At 45.6% G+C, this 15523-nt stretch overlaps 1 protein-coding gene across 3 annotated transcripts in view; it reads right to left on the reverse strand.

The window, feature by feature from the left end:
- Positions 1 to 561: 561 nt before the first annotated feature.
- The window catches only part of slc12a7b (solute carrier family 12 member 7b), a 73105-nt gene continuing 58143 nt past the window's right edge, over positions 562 to 15523 (reverse strand). For 2 of the 3 annotated variants that reach the window (XM_083936086.1, XM_083936088.1), the window contains exons 18-25: positions 14692 to 14887; positions 14283 to 14452; positions 13933 to 14064; positions 12962 to 13069; positions 8687 to 8862; positions 7888 to 7902; positions 5689 to 5822; positions 562 to 4181 (exon numbers count right to left, since the gene is read on the reverse strand). In XM_083936086.1, coding sequence (XP_083792212.1) covers positions 4090 to 4181; positions 5689 to 5822; positions 7888 to 7902; positions 8687 to 8862; positions 12962 to 13069; positions 13933 to 14064; positions 14283 to 14452; positions 14692 to 14887 — 1023 coding nt within the window. In that variant the 3' untranslated portion in view covers positions 562 to 4089. The remainder of the gene's footprint in view (positions 4182 to 5688; positions 5823 to 7887; positions 7903 to 8686; positions 8863 to 12961; positions 13070 to 13932; positions 14065 to 14282; positions 14453 to 14691; positions 14888 to 15523) is intronic. The other variant, XM_083936087.1, reaches the window with a different exon arrangement.

The following is a 15523-nucleotide window of genomic DNA, read 5'->3' on the forward strand; positions in this document are numbered from 1 at the left end:
AGGAGGCAGACACTGTCCCCGTATTTAAGTTGTAATTTAAGAGTACGCTCAAAAATGTCCTCTTTGATAAAGCTTACAGCTACCAGCCCCTAGCTATGTTGTTATTTTGAGGTTTGGTCGTCCTCCACAGAGCTGGGTCTGTCCCATGTTCCTGCCTTTTGTAGGGTTTTCGTTTCCACCGTACTCTACGGGGGAATTGTTGGGTCTATGTAAATCATAAATAAGTCATAGAGTGTGGTCTTTACCTACTCTGTAAAGTGTCCTGAGATAACTTTGGTTATGATTTGGCACTGTAAATAAAACTGAATTGACTTGAAGGTCCTCAAGGTCCCACATGTGGCCCTTTGCTGCATGCCCCCCCTCTCTCTCACCCCATTTCCTGTCCGTCCAATCTAATTGAGGATTGAAAAACTGCCAAAAATAATCTTTTAAAACAAAATGACATAACTAATTTACTTACTACAACTAAGTCTCATTCTAAGAAAGTTTCTTCTTTTCTGTCACATCGGCAGAAACGATCTTCCATACGTGACTAGAATCAGCATGAACACAAGTGTTGGGTGATTTCAGCACTTTTTAATAATTACTCAGAGGCACAAATACAATTTACAGGGCTACCTTCTTCTACATGTGCACCCACAACTGGTCTTCTGGTTCCGGCCTGTGAGGCCTCTCAGCTGAGCCGGACAACAGCAGAAACACAAACAGCTCCGCCTCACAATGGTGCGCACGGGAACACACACACGTACACACACACACACACGTACTTCTCTGCTGCTCCTCTCACACCCCGCAGGCTAATTTCCTTTCACGAATCCACGCGCGACATCCGTTCTGAAAGAGAGATGCGATGGAACCAGTTCTTACTTCTTCAGCCGAGCCTCAGTGACACCTCGAGGTTGATCATTCTCCTGTCACCTCAAACATTAGAGCTGTGAAGCGCGCACACACACGCACACGCACACGCACACACACACACACACACACACACACACACACTGCAGACTATCCTATTTACCTCCAGAGACGTTTTATTTGATTTAGCATCTTCTGTTTTGGGTTTTACCATGTTTTCTTTATGCACAGCTACGGCTCTTCAGCTCAGTAACCAAATTAAAAAGAAAGAAACGTCTTCAATAATTTATCTTTACAAGCTTTCAATGTTTCAGACTTCTTAAAACTAGACAATTTAAACAAAAGTGTTGTTTTATTTGTTTTTGGTGGCTAAAATAAATTGAACAAGGAACCTTAAAATAGACTGAACTTCATATAGTGAGAGAGTGACTTAAAGCATTCACTTGTGCCCCTGGTTGCTTCAGTCCAGGGTGCTGCTTTAATCTGGGGGGGGGGGGGGGGTTCCAGTCCTGTGTGTTATGCGTAACGTTGCGTTCCCGATGGGTTTGAACCAAACAAAAAGTTGACATCGCTGCCGTTTCCACACACACCACCTCTCTCTCGGCCTCCTTCCATAAAAAATAACACTGAAAACCAAGACTCAAAGTAACAGAAGATCAATTATAATGTAACAAACACTACAGAGACAACAGCTACATGGTTACACGGGCAAACATCGACAACTGAACAAAACACAACGAAAACACAGATGTCGCGTAACTCACGATCAGAAGTTCTCGTTTCCCCGCGAACACGTGCAGGAGAACGGGACCTTCTGCTTTACAAAATACTGCACAGCTAATGCAAAAAAGAAACTGTGGAGGTGCGTGAAAAAGGGCTCAATGTGCTGTGATTTCCTCTTTCTTTGCAGCACACACCCAGGTTTTTGAATGCCATGGGAACGGCATTATTAGATGCATTTGTTAGTTAAAAGAGTTAAAAGTGTTTTTGGGCCGAGATGAGTTCAATAACAAACAACATCAATGGAGAATGGGTGTGTGTACGGGCGTGCTCTAACACTCATCGAGAACACTTCCACAGTTTCTTTTGTTGTAGTCATTTTGGCACTTTTTCTCCTACACATGCTCTTTACGACTAATCTGCTCAGTCTGGGACTCAAAGCTCGGAGAGTGTGGTAAAATATAATAAAAACAACGTTGAAACATGAGCGTTAAATAGCATGGGGTCACTTGCTGCTTCGCTCCACTAATGTGAGAAGAACGCGGCGGTGTTCGGACCAGTGGAAAGTGTCACTGTAGGCCAGGGGCGTCAAAGTGATCCAGTAAAGGGTCGCTGTGGCTGCAGGTTTTCATTCCAACCAAGCAAGAACACACCTGACTCGAGTCATGCAATCACCTGAACTGTCTTCACACAGTGGATTTGTTGGATCAGGTGTGTTCTCGCTTGGTTGGAATAAAAACCTGCAGCCACAGCGACCCCTTAACTGGATCACTTTGACCCCCCTGCTGTAGGCGGTAGAAGCAGGCGAGAGGACGCGATGGGTTAAGTGCTGAAAGACCGGTAGTGCAAAGTCAACAGTGCTGTAAATACGTCCATGTGTGAGAAATGACACTCGTTTACATGTCAATTAGCGCTTTTACGTTTCACGCTTTGTTAAATATCCGCGATAATTCAGAGGGCAAAGTAAAGATTCAATGTGCAAACCAATTAGCCGATCTACGGTTTCATTAAAGTGGAAACAGACAGCGTTTCTTCCTCTCTCTCCATCCGCAGCTCATTCCCATTCCCCGGTTACTCTGCTTGTTCCACTGACCACCATTTATGCTACATTTAGCTACTTCCTTTAGGTGCCTCTTGCTCTCTGCTAAACAGTGATGCAGTGTAACGTTATTACGTCGAGGGCTTTTATTGTGAAAAGTAAGAACAGAAGCGTTGAAGCTGTGCTACTGCTGACATAGTTCAGACTACAGAGCCTCTGTATTATTATTTCATTACCTTCACAAGCACAACTCCAGCTCTTCCCTCTCCCTTTGTGCTGTGCAGGGAGTCCGTACCCCGTGGCAGACAGAGTTGCATAGTGAGAACGAGGCTTATAGGGAACCAATCTAAACATTGGTCGTGTGCTAAAGCTTTTACATTGTGAAATCGATATTTCCTTCATAATAAGTTCAAACTGAAAAAGCTGTCTATTGCCACTTTAAGCTACTGCATGCTGTCAAACAGCCCATGGATTAAAAAAAAACGTAGTTCCTCCCAACTGAGCACTACTGCAGTCACCATAAATATGTATACATGTGCGCTTATATGTGTCCTTCTATAAAGTTCACAAATAGAGACCTAGAATATTAACTATGGCTATTTTCCCCTTTAAAACAAGTGTGAGAGACGTGAGTGATGATGGAGTATCAGTAGGCTGATGCAGTGTGCGGTGCCCGTCCTTAACTTGATAACTGAAAAGGCAAACAACCACAGAACACTTGAACTACAAACGTGGCTCCAGGGAGGACCTTTACCCGACCCCTGACCCCTGGTTCTGCCACATCGCTGGCTCCACAACCTATGTTTCCTCACCCTACGATGTTTTAGAAGCTCGGCGGACGGCTCGCCTCTCTGTACTTCAGACTCTAACCACTTTATTTCTTATTTGAACTGAAAACATTTAGCACAAATGGCGATGCGGAACACACAGCTCACCAAACTGTAATATAACATAATAATAAAAACTCCAGTATGAGTTGTTGAGACCTTTCTACGCTCAAAGCCGTTCTGGAACCGATCCTCTGTGCATGTGTGTGTCCTCAGGTGTGTGCACCTCCCAAAGTTCACCAGAAAACATAAAAGACTACGGGGTTCATATCGATCTGTACACGCTGAGAGCCGGTAGCTGGACGACATTGACACGAGAGGGAGAGAATATGAAAATGTAACATAATGTTTTCTGAGTTAAATGAACAATATAAAGTGTCTCTATGCTCTATCTTCCACATGCGGGGGGTACAGAGGCCGAGCGTCGACACACACTGTGCTCACTCTCCCAGTCAGTCGGCTGATTCCACGCTCGTTCGCTTTGTTCGGAGGTCCTTCAAACCATCTGTCAATCACAAGTGGTCCCGCCTTCCAACAACCCCGCCCTTCATAAAAAACAAATCGGGCTTCTTCCCCTGAAAATGCCCGGTGACGGGCATCCGTGGCAATGACCCATGTGTGCAGGGTGGGGGCGTGAGTCGTTTTTCTTTAAGAGTAGATGGTGATGACTTCACGGCCGCCGCCTCGTACCAGGAGGACCCGGTTCAGACCCTCGAGGAGGACCTCCAGGAACTCCATGTCTGAGAAGAGCAGTCAGGAAATAAAACACACAGAGACGTACGGTACACAGAGCGGGGCGGCACCATATCACGGCATCGTCCTGTACCACGCTTTATATCCCTCCGCTCCATCCTCACTCCTGCTGCGGCATCACTCCGCCTGCACTGCACTGCTCTTTACATAACAAGGAATTTTAATGTTTCTTATTTGACTTAAACCTCGATAACGGATTTTTTTGGCAATGGAAAAAAGTTGAAACTCACCTTTTAAGGTACCGTATTTTCCGCACTATAAGTTTCACCTAAAAACCTTCAAATGTCTCAAAAGCCGACAGTGCGCCTTATAATCCGGTGCTCCTTATATATGGACCAATATTGAGCCACAACAGGTCTCGCAACTACGGTGAGCAGCCGCCGACTCTATTTTCCCCGTAGAAGAAGTAACGCGTGGTGCATGTTGTGATATACGACTGTGCGAAGCGTGCCGTTTCATTTCCATGTGTGTGTTTGTGTAAAGAGCCCAAAATGGCTCCTGTTAAGAGACACGCTTACGACGCAGAGTTTACACTCAAGGCCATTAGTCACGCAGCAGAACACGGGAATAGAGCAGCAGCCAGAGAGTTCAACATGAACCAATCAATGGTGCTGAAGTGGAGGAAGCAACAAGACGACCTCCCCTGACTGTTTTGTTGACGTTCCCTTTAGCGCAGCTCCATCTAATGGATGCAGAACGTAACCCCAGCCTCCACTGTAGCGTCTGTTCTATGCTCCTTATAACGCGGTGCGCCTTATATATGAAAAAAGTTTCAAAATAAGACATTCATTGAAGGTGCGCCTTATAATGTGGTGCGCCTTATAGTGCGGAAAATACAGTAATATAGAAAATGTAAACACCAAGCAGTTAATGAGCAACGTTAGCCTTCATATGGAGTCCACCTGTGAATGCAACCCCTGTACATTCACACTTCTACTGCTGTTCTCCACCAGCTCCTGAGGGAAACACCTGAGCTGCTAAATGCTCCACCATGTTCACAAACTGTCTGTCTGCTGTTTGGTGCGGAGCAGGTAGTGTTCAGTGGGTCTTAAGAAGGAACATCACTGCTTGATATGCGGACGATGACACACAGAGTGATGAGGACAAGGGCTGAACAGAAACTCACAAGAAAGCTCTGTAAAGCCAAGGGGAGCTGCAGATCCAGAGGCCGTCCACACGAACGCAGGGTGAGTCCGGTTTCAGCAGTTGTGTGGACGGGAAAACCGGAGAGAACCGCAATTTCTTGTCGACATTGTTTGACGTCACACTGTGCGACAGTAAACAGTAAGTTGTATCCGTGCAGCCTTGTGGAGCACTCGAGACGTGACCGGCTGACGGAGGTGGATTTTGCCGCTGGCGTGGACACAGTTTCAAAAATAACCGTGTTCGTGTGGACTCGGCCTCGGGTGATCCTTATCTGTAACTCACTACAAGCGACCCCTTTCACACACATCGTTACTACAAAAGCATATTGTACAGCCGCCTTAAGGATACAGTTTTCGTCTCCTCCTCTGTTCTTCGGGGGTCCGGGCATGTTGAGCAGAACGAGGTGAGCTCCCTGCGACTTGTTGACCACCACCTCGTTCAGCTTGACGGCTGTGTGCATCCGACGAACATTTGACTGGTTCCTAGTTGAGCAAGGAGGTCACAGTGAGAGAGGACAGCATTGAAGATAAAACATGAACTATCAAACTAAACCCAACATGAATGAGAAGGTGGGGAACACTGACGGTAGTGGGTGGTTGCAGAGACAAAAACTGTACTGTAGCGTATATAACTTTGAGTGTGACGCCAGACTTGCACGCTCTGTATTCTGATGGTCTGTAGAGATTTGGGTTCAGTTCGTCCAGGCACCGTTTAGCTTGATGCTAATCAAACTACAGTAGACCTTGTTTCATTGCATACGTAGTCGTCCCATAGATTTCCCAGGACGATGCTACTTCCTGATTATATAAGGAGTTTGAGGGTGTAGTGTTGTCACATAGGAAAGTGTTAAAGGTAAGAATCTTCAGTCTCTACTTCTTAGTGGTGGTCAAACAGCTCCAAAAACATCTTGTAATTGATGTGAAACATATATCATATCTTAGTTTAAATGGCACCCACCATCACATCACTTCCTCAGATGTATGTATTATTTAGGGACGCAGCTTTGGACGTGTCGTAGCAGGAACAGCACAGGTGCTACTGATAACGTTAGTGAGACACGAGTGAAGTGGTGCAACTTATATCAACTTATATCAAGCCGTGTCATGTGTGTTTGGCCGTGGCCACGCCTCTTTAGGAGACGAGCGGCTGCTCAGGATTGTATTGATTCCAGTGAACAGAGGCTTTGACTGATCCCTTAGCCCCGTAGTCACTGGAGTAAATATATATTCTGACACTAAAATGGAAAAATTAACTTTGTTTGTCTGTTTCTGTCTCTGCAACAAAGTCTTGTGAGATCTGGGAACTCAACTAAGCTAATGTCAACTAAATGGACTTGTGCCTGTATCAGTACAATACAACTAATGTCCGTAAACGCCCGAGATAAAGATGTTTTGTAATCTAAACATGGCTGTTGTAAATAAATTATGCACATCCATTAATCCATCCACATAATAATTCAAATGAGGCCACACCCACTTTAGAGACAGGAAGTGTGTACCATTGGTGCGGGCCGACGTGCTCTTTAGTGCCCAGTAAGCCATCATCAGTGTGACAGTGAGCCAGGACCCTGAATCTTAAGCAGCCATGATACGTTTCATTATTTCCACCTGTGCCTCACCTACTGACACATGTGTAAGCGTCTTCTGTGGGAAAGGCCTACTGTGTCCTGGGTAAAACAGGAGCTGCACACTGAGCCAGTGTTTGCTTATGTCTCATTATTCACAGTACAGCTGGAGAACTAAATGTTTTGCTTATGAATTAAAACATCACTAATACACGAGGAACTTCTACATAAAAAAAACACCAGTATAACACTTGATAATTACACATGTTAGTAACATTTTGTCAGGTTGCATTGTTGTTAAAGCAGGTTGTTTTTTAGCCTCAGACACAAATAAACATAGGTTAAGGGACTGAAGTGAGTTCCAGATAAAGAGGCGGCATTTGAAGATAAAAAGCATGCAGACACATCACACCCTTTGTTATTGTGTCATAGCTAATAACACATGCTGTGGTCTTTGAGACTAATTGGATCCTGTCAGAAGTAGCATCTTCCATCTGCTTTCTCTTTAAATGTTGCCTCTTTATCGTCACCTTCACAAATGTTCGATCAAAAGCAGTAAAAAGCACATGAAGAAGCCAAATTACATAGACAAGACAACTTCACAGCATTCTGCTTTCCATTCTACTGAATAACTAAAACATTTATGTTTTCATATCAAAAAAACAACTTTTTTTGTCTTTGCGAATCATCAAAAAAAGGCAAATGGAAAGCACAAAGTTGCTCATGCATGCAGTACAGGCGATGTCTTAGCATGCCAATGACATGAATGGAGGCTTTTCCACCTACATACGATGTGAACAGGCAGGCCATGCATATTAGGATACACAATCAAGGATGCGGACACACACACACACACACACACACACACACAGACACACACAGAGACAGAGGTGCGAGCACGAGCTGGAGGACACTGAACAAAGCTACAGTCACCACAGCAGCGGTACACACGTACGGCCTAGAGCAAAAAGAATGCCACTTACAGACTCTCCCACTCTCTAGAAGGAGGAAAATGGGACAGAACAACAAGAACAGGCTTAGATGCTTCCTACATCAGCTCTCCAGCTCTCTCCACCACACCGCATGCCTCCGACAGTCCCAAACGGCTTAACGTGACACCCGAAGGTTACCCTTGAAGACCCCCAGAAAGTGACCATTTGGTGTGTACAGCGAGCCTTTGTGGAAAAAAGTAGCCTCCGTTTCTTCCCGTCCTGTGGGGCTTTATGATATTATCATTTTATATGATGTGTTTACAATGACTCATTTGAACGACAAACTTTATACGCCAATAGAAGTGGACTGGGACACACCGGATGTAGTCCACACACTGACAGAACGGACAGTATGGGATGAGTTAAAAAGGTGTGCGTCTGATCTGCGTGGTCTGGTCATGCACTGAGACTGAAATGGCTGGAAGTGTACACACATGCGCACACACACCAAATACAGCCTGAATGCACACGCCATGCAGAGTCGTCCCATTTCACCCTGTCAGGCCCACGACTACTACTACTACACCTACATGTGTTGTCACCCTGCTGAGGCTTCGGCACCATCCTGAAGTATTGTCAGTACTGTATGTGTTCACATGTATATTCTTACATTTAAAACCACTCAAAAAGGTGCAAATGTCTCTCACCAGGCACATGCAATAACATCATGCTTTGCACAAACACCATCACAGTATTGTTCAGTGGCATATACAGTAGACCCGACGCTCAGTTCTTCCTTTTTTAGGTAAAAGATAAAAATGTGCAGAGGTTGAAACACACGTATACTCACGGTTTCATGTTAAACAAGTCGCGCACAGCCACGTTGGCGTTGCACTCGCGGTTACGATTGCGCTCGCTGAAGAGCTTGTCCTTGGTCCAGGTCATGTGAACCCGGTCGGGCCCGGCGTCGTCCTTGTCGTTTATTGTGGCGTGAGATGCCGTGTTTCTGTCGTGGATGAGCTGGGCCTGGAGAGGAGGCAGAGAGCGGGGTGAGGGAACGGAGGATAAATGAAACGCAAGGGATAGAATGGGAGGAGAGATGGAAACGAGGGAAGGTGCCGACAAAAGGACAGCCAGGTGTGAAAGAGTAGGACAAGGAAGTAGTCCAAGACAATCCCAAAAAAAGATAAACAGAACCGAGGAAGAAGGGAATCTCTACAAGTCGAAGGACGCTGTAAGAAACCGTACTACACAACACAAACCTGTTCAGTGACAGTTAAAACACACAGTGATAAAAGAGCAAATACACATTGGACGTCACAAGACGGTGTTTCTCTGGGTGGACTGATGGTCCCTGCGTGGGTTCAAACACAACATGAGTGACAGGAACAGAGGAGTGGTGGTGACGATGAACCAGGCTGGGAAGGTACAGTGCGATGTTATCAAAGTGTTCCAGAGATGATAACACATGCTCAAAACGGACTACTTCTATAATAAAGGGATAGTGCAGGGATAGCAGAGTAGGATTGACAGACATTATTATGAGAATAAAGTATATTGCGCTTTCCTTACATGTGTCTGCGTCTGTCCTACAGAGTACAATGTCGACGGTTATGTAACCACGGCCAATGACAAAAGATAACAACAAATGCTGGAGCTATTATCATTTGTCATCATAAAGATATGGATTATGGCCTCTGTGTTCCTTGGTACCAGTGCATATCTGATAAATGCATAATGTATCTTCATAAAAACACAGGCGGTGCTGGTGACACAGCAGGCCGGCTGACATACTTAGGGTTTCCTGATTCAAATGTTCTGTTTTTAAAGCTGTGTGAGGTGGTGTGCATAGTCGGTGTGTTACTGACGGATGGCCGTTGACCCGCCCCCCAGTTTGGAGAAGCAGGCATGGACGCTAAGCAATGTGCTGCTGCCTGCTAAATATATATTAACCACGTAAAAAAGGTCTGGCTAAAAAAAGCATCAGCTGTTACTGTACAGGACGTTCACGGGTGGGAGATGACTGGGGTTCAGCTACAGTGACAAAAGAGAGTCCAGTATTGTCGCGTGAGAACGGGCCGCGTAAACAACAGTCATGAGTTCATGCTTTATGCCAAGTCAGACTCATCCAGCTGTTCTTTGTGCATTGACCCTCTGTTAGCATGCTAACATTAGCATTTGGCTCAAAGAACAACTGAGCTGAAGTAGACAGGAGTCTGCAGTACAAGCGAAGCTGCTTTCAAACTCAATTCTGGAGATCATTACGCAGTGTTCAGGTCTCTGAGACAATACTGTCCATGCTTTCTGCTCACGTCTCTTTGAGAGAGGTAGGGATGAGGTGGGGTGATGGAGGGAGTGGGAAGTCGGGCAGCAGTTTCAGGGTGCGATGGGCTGGTGTTCACAAAGCAGCTCTCAATGACTATACAGATAGCAGCACTACTGTCGGGCCAGTCTTGACTTGTGGTTAAAGTGTCAGATGTAGATGCTGTCTGGAGTCATGAACCAACTTCTCTCTCTGTCGTTCATGAGCTTATTTATCAGTGACGTAACCAAAAGGGCTTTTCAGACTTTACAATGCTACAACATTTGTAGTCCTGGACTAACTGGGACTTCACTGGTGCATTAGATGTAGACCGCTGGTCTCGGAGCAACTTTAACGCTGATGTGATCCTCTAAGTTCCACAAACTAGTGCTGGTGAACTCTCTGCACATGGTAAATCAGCCATGAGCTAATGCTATGTATACGCCCACAGATGGTTTAAAAGCACAATGGATTATCCAGAGAACAAAACATGTTCCTCCATTTCTAGTTAGACACTTTAGGATTGGGCCTTAACGTGAAAATGCGGTGTAAAATCATCCCAGGGTCTTTTTCGGCAAATACACTCAAATAAGCCGTAGAGAGAATTTATTTTCGTGTAACAACTATTAACTGAGATATCCCGGAGAGTCGCTAACAGCTGAACACTGATTAGCTCGGGGCATCATGGTGAACGCATTAAAATGTCTTTTTTAACCACTAATGCTGCTCATGATAACACCAAACCTCTGCAGTAGCATGACAAGAGTCCGTACACATCAACCAAAACATCAATGGGCTCCTTCCTTTTGTATTGCACTTGTTAATTGACTTGAATGGACTTTACTATGAGAGGAGCTGGTACCGGGACCAGTTGGTAAGTCGTTAAAACACTCTCTGAATAAACTCCGGGTTCACTTACTACGTTGTTGGTGCTTCAGTTAATGTGTAGGGACTCTTCTCATGCTACTGCAGAGGTTTGGTGTTATCATGAGCAGCATTAGTGGTTAAAAAAGAGGTTTTAATGCGTTCAACATGCCGCCCCTAGCTAGTCAGTATTAGCCGCATTACATTACATTGATTACTGTTAGCGACTGTCCAGGATCTCTCCGTTAATAGTTGTTACATGAAATAAATTGTCTCGATATTTGAAGAGTATACGTGCCGAAAAAGACCCTGGGACGAGTTAACATTTAAATGATGCTATATACGGAACATGTCTGGTTTAAAAGTAGCATGCTATTTTTCTTCCTTTTCACTGAGGAAGTGTTATTAAAAATATCTACAACCCTCAGTGTCACCAAATGAGAATATTTTACAGTTACACAAATGCTCGAGGAAGCTCAGAGAGAACCACTAATGACATAATCCATCAGATCATCTGTGCCCCTCGAAAACAACTTGGTCATTCATTATAAAGCACGGCCCACTCTGTATAAGCTCCACTACTCTCTGGACGTGATTACACTTGTTATTTCAAAGGTCAATAACTGTGCCCACATCATTTACACTGAAGATGCATTTCCTATGGACCTGCTCATTTGAAACCATTGACTATAAGATATATGACGTGTGATGTATGCATGACTGACTTCTTGCACATCTATTTTCTGAAATAAATATGGGAGTAGAATTTGACATTGAGTCCAGATTTTAAACCATGATGGTGATGAAAGTCATTGAAACAGCCAAAGGACGAGCGAGAACTGCAGCCAAAGATCCAGCTTTGTGAAGACAGGCGTGTATCAAACAGTGAGGGGCAGTGGGATGACAACACCGGCTACCTCGTCCTCCTGAGTGTCCTCCACCGTAGAGGACTGTCGGCTGAGGTTGGTGCTCGGGGCGGCCTCCTGGTTCTTCCTCCGGATCGAGCTACGCGACTCGTCGGTGATACTCTGAATCTGAGCGGTGTGGCGTTGCCCCGGAGAGGCGATGGCAGATGAACAAGGAAAGGGGCCAGTTGTCATGTAACGCAGCGGTAGGCCACATTTACTAAACTACTGTTTGGATTCAACTATGTAGTTAGTCATGGATATAACCTGAAGATCTCATTTTACACACTGTGTAATCTGACCTGTATCATGTCCAAGCTACTTAGATGGTGTATGATTGATTACGCTAACACACAGACAACATTCAGTAATAGTTAATGTACCGTATTTTCCGCACTATAAGGTCACCACATTATAAGGCGCATAGAAGAGACGCTACAGTCGAGGCTGGGGTTACGTTCTGCATCCATTAGATGAAGCTGCGCTAAAAGGAATGTCAACAAAACAGTCAGGGGAGGTCGTCTTGTTGCTTCCTCCACTTCGGCACCATTGATTGGTTCATGTTCAACTCTCTGGCTGCTGCTCTATTGCCGTGTTCTACTGCGTGACTAATGGCCTTGAGTGTAAACTCTGCGTCGTAAGCGTGTCTCTTAACAGGAGCCATTTTGGGCTCTTTACACAAACACACACATGGAAATGAAACGGCACGCTTCGCGCAGTCGTACATCTCAACACGCACCGCGCGTTACTTCTTCTATGGGGGAAAATAGAGTCGGCGGCTGCTCACCGTAGTTGGAGACCTGTTGTGGCTCAATATTGGTCCATATATAAGGAGCACCGGATTATAAGGTGCACTGTCGGCTTTTGAGACATTTGAAGGTTTTTAGGTGCAACTTATAGTGCAGAGAATACGGTACTTTTCTTGAAGATTATCATGGTCTTATCTTATTAATATGTCATAAAAACAGTGCATTCACTGGTGTTGTATTGGAAAAGCAGCCAGAGAGGTAAAGTGACTGTAGGGTTGTGCTCTTGTAGATGAAGTGAACATTACCTCTCTCTCCCTCTCGGTCCTGGAGAGCTGCATCTGTTTCAGCATCTGAGACCGCTGCTCCATCACCAGCGTCTTCTCATAGGTGAAGGCTGAGATGTCATTGTCGTGCTGCACAGGAGAGGACAGAAACATTCTCATCACTGCGATGTGGAGCAACAGAAAACTTCCCAACGCAGAACTCCAACGTTAACTCTCCATTGTTCATTTGGTTTGTCTTTTAGGTTCAGCGACCCAGGTCTAGAATAGATATAAATATCTATTTAGTGATCCACGGTAGAGGGTTGCCTAGAGCCCAGTTCAGACCAACATCCAGTGTTGTCATTTTGTGTCATTTTCACCTTTTCATCACAACTAGAAATGTAACAGTAATTGTATCTCACCATCACTTTTCATTCATATTTTAAGATGCTACAAATTATACCCAGCTACAATACGCAGCCCAAGGACAGTTCCGGCCCGGGCGTCTAGAGGGCTCTGCACCTTGGTGCGGAGGCTCCTGTGTGCCCGGGTTGGGGTGGTCTCTGTGGCGGTGCTCTCTGTGACCTTGGACTGGGATCTCTCCCAGTGTGGTTGGCCCCCCCAAAGGTAGCTTCCTCTAGACTCCTCTGTGCCTCAGGTCTCGCTGCCCGGCCATGTCTCTGTAGTGACAGCTAGTGTTGGTGTAGGTGTGAGTGTGTGTGTCCGTGTGTCTGTGTGTCAGCATGGCTGTGGGAGGGTTGGGTTCTTTTAACTTTCTTCTCCTGATTTTATTTGATGTTTCTCTTTTTCTGTACATCTCTGTGAGACACTTTGCGATACTGTTCTGTATGAAAAGCGCCGTATAAATAAAGGTTGATTTGATTTGATTTGAATAAGGCTTCAATAGAGATTTCATGTTAGTATTAAAGGACTATGAGCCTGATTCCAATGTAGTGATGCATCATTAACATAACAGGATATAATGCAGTACTATGTATCAAACAAAGTCTCACCATCTCCACCACTTCCACTTCTGCATTCAGTCGCAGGTGGTAGAGGAACACCTGGAGATCCTTTTTCATCTGAATGCTGTTGTCATCCATCTGGGCCACGGTGAAGATACGCATCTTACACTTCCTCCACACCTGCAGGACAGAGACGCCGTTATTATGGAAAAAAGGGTGCAACGGGAAAACAAGAGCGTCAGCCAGGGGTAGATGGATGGATCAGTGAGATAAAGTAGGACAAAGGGGAGGGGAGGAGGGACGCCAGTGTCAAAGAGGGAGGATAGACGGATGAGTATAAAAGAGGAATAACAAATCTGAAAGAACGATTGAGGGGAGAGATAACTACACACACTAACCTTGTGCTGTCGCAGCAGGAAGGGCAGCAGCATCAGCAAGCCTCCGTCGTGAACCACCCACCACACGTCGATGGTGCCCTCGCCCAGGCGGTCCTGGTTGACGGGGAAGCTGTCCACGTTTTTAGCCACAAGCAAGGCGTGATGGGTGGCTGTGGTCTCCCGCACCGTCTCTGGATGGAGGGAGAGAGAGACGTGGTTTAGTCAGTCAGTGTGTGCTGTGGATGGGACATTATGTCACTGTTGCCATCTCAATAGAAAGGTTTCATAAGCAGCTGTGCAGATATGCAACCTAAGATGCATTTCTACTTCTCCCTGTGCATTTGAGAATCTATCGGATCATCATTGGATTGTGTATTTCTATACATACATGTGTTCTCCAGTGTATTTTGAACCGCCCCCTGCTCCGTACCTATGAAATTCTTCCATGACTGCGGGTCATTGGACTGCCTCCAGTTCCCGGGCCACGCCATTAAGACTGTGTTGTGCTTCATGCCTCCCAGACCGGCAGACTGGATGAGGTGGGAGACGCCGTCTCTGAGGTTTGAAGACACCACGACATGGCAGAAACCCTTTGTCCGCTCTGCTGACATGGCGGACTTGATGTTCTGGACGGAGACAGTCAGAACAACGGCAAACATGACGCATGAAGGAGGTAGAATTTGACGCATTACTGATACAGCAGTGATTTCTGTTTAATAATGAGCACTAGCTCAAAAGGATCATCCAGCACTCTCATTAGTGTCCGTCCAGGACAGTTTATAGTGTTGGGTTTACACAATGCCCACGAGTGAAGCAGTCAGCGTAATCTGGAACTCAGCTTCTGCACGATTGCTTCAGCCCAAAAAGTAATCCACTGATTAAAATGCTTTTGAGGACGCAGTCAAATCAGGCTGCAAAAATAGACTCAAACGACGTACTCCGTTTGGCCAGCAGATGGCAGAGTTCATCAACAGTTAGGGGGTAAAAGGCTCTTCAACTGTAGAAGCTGACTGACAACAGATCAGCTTCTGGGCACATAGGTAGACGCTACAGTGGAGGCTGGGGTTACGTTCTGCATCCATTAGATGGAGCTGCGCTAAAGGGAACGTCAACACAACAGTCAGGGGAGGTCGTCTTGTTGCTTCCTCCGCTTCGGCACCATTGATTGGTTCATGTTCAACTCTCTGGCTGCTGCTCTATTCCCGTGTTCTACTGCGTGACTAATGGCCTTGAGTGTAAACTCTGCGTCGTAAGCGTGTCTC

Source organism: Echiichthys vipera, assembly GCF_963691815.1.
Source record: "Echiichthys vipera genome assembly, chromosome: 21".
Lineage (NCBI taxonomy): Eukaryota > Metazoa > Chordata > Actinopteri > Perciformes > Trachinidae > Echiichthys > Echiichthys vipera.